The 3975-nt window shown below is 42.3% G+C and overlaps 2 protein-coding genes across 3 annotated transcripts in view; both read right to left on the bottom strand.

The window, feature by feature from the left end:
- LOC103615661 (60S ribosomal protein L17) overlaps window positions 1–3975 on the bottom strand; it is a 13579-nt gene that overhangs the window by 4371 nt on the left and 5233 nt on the right. The window lies entirely within an intron of this gene.
- Window positions 948–3975, bottom strand: part of CUNH18orf32 (chromosome unknown C18orf32 homolog) — a 3561-nt gene continuing 533 nt past the window's right edge. Inside the window, exons 3-4 of one of the 2 annotated variants that reach the window (XM_008633711.2) lie at window positions 2420–2656; window positions 948–1766 (exon numbers count right to left, since the gene is read on the bottom strand). In XM_008633711.2, coding sequence (XP_008631933.1) covers window positions 1692–1766; window positions 2420–2647 — 303 coding nt within the window. In that variant the 5' untranslated portion in view covers window positions 2648–2656 and the 3' untranslated portion in view covers window positions 948–1691. Of the gene's footprint in view, window positions 1767–2419; window positions 2662–3975 lie in introns of both variants that reach the window. The other variant, XM_008633712.2, reaches the window with a different exon arrangement.

Genomic DNA, 3975 nt, shown 5'->3' with positions numbered 1-3975 from the left:
GGTGGTCAGGCCTTGGCAGGGGCTGCCCAGGGAGGTGTTGGAGTCCCCATCCCTGGAGGTGTCCAAGGAATGCCTGGACAAGGCACTCAGTGCTCTGGGCTGGTGACAAGGTGGGGATCAGGCACGGCTGGGACTCGATGGTCTTTTCCAACCTGAATGACCCTGGGATTCCCTGATCTAGGAGAAAGCTGTGTTACTCTGATCTGATGGGGGGTCATGTTCCAAAGATGAGAAAAGAGCTGGTTAAAGAGCAATTCCAAATTCAGGTCCGAACAGACTCACTCATTAAGGGGAGCAAACAGCATTAATCAGGAGCTCACACAGAGGTGTCTGGGACTGAGCTCATTGCAAAGGCATGGCTGTGGCTACAGGGGCACATCTGTGAATGCTGCAGATCGATTCACACCACGTCTGACCAAACCAGGCACTGGCAGGAAATGAGGCATCTCACCACAGGCATTGGGTGGGCAAAATTAGATACTGGAGTAATTAATTATCTGGTGAGAGAAATCACGGTTACAAGAATAAGACAGTGACGGTTCAAGGACTGCCTGTATAAAAAGGTGCATTTTTAGGCCTGCCCGAGGGAGGATTTTAGGGAAATTAAATCATAAAGACCAGTCCAAAACTGCTGGAATGGTTTAATTTTGCATCTTTTAAAGAGCTCTCTGGTTTGGCAGACAGGAAAAAGCAGGAATTACCACTTCTATCCCTTACTAAGCACAGGGACACTTAAATCCCTTCACAGCTGGGATGCAAGTCAGCAGCAGAATCCATCTTCCCAGGAGGAGGCAAAGCTTGCCCAGTTCACTTTATCATGCACTCAGTTATTTTGGGACCTCCTTCTGTCTGGGGCCTGTCTCCAGGTTTCCAAAGATTTTGTCACCACTTGAGGTGTTTATAGCTCTGAAGCCTAAGAATTCTGTGTAATAATTGTATGAAGCGACTTATTTTTACGTAAAATCCTGGTTTATTATAATTAAAATTACATAAGCACGTTAAAGAGGTTTTAGTTGTATGTTGGGTTTTTTTTTAAAGCCAGAACAGCACCATTTTAAATCACTAAAACGGAACATAAAGCAGCATTCTCTTGCATCATGCCTCTGCTGCTCATCTTCAGGAAAATAAAAGGCATGATATTTCAAGGAAAATAATTAATGGAAATATCACATCAAGACCTTTTTCTTTCAGTAAGCTAAGTAAAATTTTTATGTAGCAGTACTGCTTTAGCTCATCCATAGATTTGACATGGAAAATCTAAACTCTTCATAGATAAACGATGAGCTTTTGTTGTCACAATGCAGTCCACAGTTCTTCACCAAGAACAGATAGAGCCTTTAAGGTGAAAGCCTCAAGTATTGCACTAGCACTTAGTGACATCAAGATGCTAAGATACATTTACCTTCCATAGATAATGTATTCGTATGTTATTTAACCTAAACTCTAATCACACCAAACAGATGGGAGATGAAAAGTAGTTCCAGCAAGAAAAATACAAGAACTTCAGCTCTCAAATATTTTACATCAACAAATGAGCCGGCTGCCATTTTAAAGGCAAAAAAGACTCTCTCCTGCAAGCAGTGAAGTTTTTTATTCAGCTGAAATGTGCAAAGAAAAAAGTCTGAAAGTCAGAGGAATATCAGCAGTTCATACTGGACACGAGGGAATAAAATCCTTAGGGATTAACTCCTTTAAGCTGTTTTCTTGTCATGAGCTGCTGCGGATCTCTTTGCAGTGGTTCCATTTGCAATGCCATTGCTTTCAGACTGCAAATAAAAGAGAGTGTCATTAATGAGATGTCAAACTAGAACTTCACACCTAAAACAAGAACAGCTGGTGACAAAAATGGCTTTTAGAAGCAAGGCCGGTGAAGATCTGTGAAGAAATACGGAGCAAGAACCAAAAGTGGTGGTGTCTGTGTAGATTTACAATAATTATTGCTTCAGGGGGAAGGGAGGAATGAGGGCAGTGACAACATTTACAAGTCCTTGCATTTTGATAGAAGATAAATAACAAAAGCATGATTTATATGCACTAAGCACCTTCCCCCACTATGCGTGGCAGAGCTAGCTGAAGAGAGGGGGTTGTTTTTAATTTCTGCTTCATACATCTGTTGTGATTTACCAAATATTTGACTTTTTTCTTCTCTGAAAGAAAAGCCAGTCTTTAAAAAAAAAAAAAAATTAATTAAGCTGTTTCAGGATACGGGTGCAATTCCTGTCCCTCTGAGACCAGAAGCTGCCTTGAAGAAACTATTTCTAGCTGGCTTGGTAGTGGTAACTGCTGTTTCTACAAAAATAACCACCAAATGGTCTGTTCATACACCCAACTATTCACCCTCCTGTGGTGCCTGCCCTGAACTACCACTGGGTGGCCCATCCTGGAGCTTTCCCCGGTTAGCTGGGTGAATTAATCTTACTTTATGGCTTCCAGATCCATCCTCCTGGTCTCTTTTGGTGGCTGAAGGTCCCTGAGGGTCCCCAGCGCTGCCTGCTGGCCCCTGTTTGGCATCTGCTCCTTCCTGCACAGCCTTCTTGGGTAGCATGCGCTTGATGAAGGGCGCGATCACGGGGTAGATGTAGGGCTCCACAAACTTCTTGTAGAGCCAGAGCAGAACAGGGATCACGATGCACGGAATGCACACCATGGCTCCCTCCTGTGCTGGGGAAAAGGTGGTGAGGGGGGAAAAAAACAGCTTAGGGTGGCAGTGTTTGTGTGCTGCAAGCTACAGACAGTATTTAAATAGTAAATAAAAAACATCGTTGATACCCGCACATAGATTATTCTGTAATTATAAATTAGCTGTTGAAGTTTAAAAAATGCTGTGTGTTCCAATGTTATCAAATCTCCAACAAAGGGAACATTCTTGCCATTTTAACAAAAAAACCAAACCAATTTGCTATTAATTCATCAGTCCTACAGATGCAACTAAGAAAAACAAATTCAGGAAGTGAGTGGTTTTGATTAAACCACACAAAAACAGTTTAAGCAGCAAGCTGCAGATATTAGCCCAGTTCTTGCTATATTAAGAGTCCAAAGGCTTTGTTTTGCTTATTCCGTTTTTACTTAAGGAGAAATCAGACAGACAGTAGAAAGGCAATCCATCCAGTGGGTTAACACTGAAGGGCAGGACAATGGGAGAAGGGAAGAGAATTCCAGTCAGGATTTGAGAGAAATAGAATATGGGTTACTTTCTTCCTCCTGGCCTCACTGGATCCCACACCAACCCCATACAATTAACTACTAGAAAAGGAACCATCCCCTCTCTCTGAAACCCCAGAAGTCTTCAAAATTGGCACCTTGGAGTCTATGCTAAAAAAAAAAAAACAGAAGAGCAAAGCAAGGGGGGAGAGAGGTCTAACTGGGAGAGGAAGCAGTTAATTAGAGCCAGACCTGTCCCTGCCAGAGCTGATGAACAAAACATTAGGCACACTCTGCTGCCACACAACTTTGCCCTTCACAGTTCCCCTCTCTAGGCTGCTGACATCTCAATTCTCACACCAAGAAGCAAAACAAAAGCTTTCCAAAATGGAGAATGAAGAGGCAGATGTGCACACTTCACTAGGGACCAGTTTTGTTTTGCTTTTTTTTTTAAGCTATCCTGAAGATTTTTAGCCCTATGGAAAAAAAAAATCAATTTCCAGCTGCGTACAGCCAGGTTCTGTTCTGGCTGCTTCAAATACCATTTAAAACTACTCTCTGAAGTCAGAGAGGAATCTTACATTGAGACAACACAAATGAGTTAATCCTTTAAACTTATTTAAAAAAAAAATTTAGGTACTCTCTCCACCAGAACTTCCTAAATATTAAATTTCCAGCAAAATGTTGTGGATTCATCCAGAAGCTGAAGAAAGTGGCTGGAGGGAACACTTCTGGCTGTTGAGTCACTTCAGACTTACGGAATTATTTGGGTTGGAAGGGACCTTCAAGATCATTTCCTTCTACCCCCTGCCATGGGCAGAGACACCTTCCATT

Source organism: Corvus brachyrhynchos, unplaced genomic scaffold, assembly GCF_000691975.1.
Source record: "Corvus brachyrhynchos isolate BGI_N302 unplaced genomic scaffold, ASM69197v1 scaffold285, whole genome shotgun sequence".
Lineage (NCBI taxonomy): Eukaryota > Metazoa > Chordata > Aves > Passeriformes > Corvidae > Corvus > Corvus brachyrhynchos.
The sequence above is the reverse complement of the archived record's forward strand: the minus strand, read 5'-3'. Positions and strand labels throughout refer to the sequence as shown.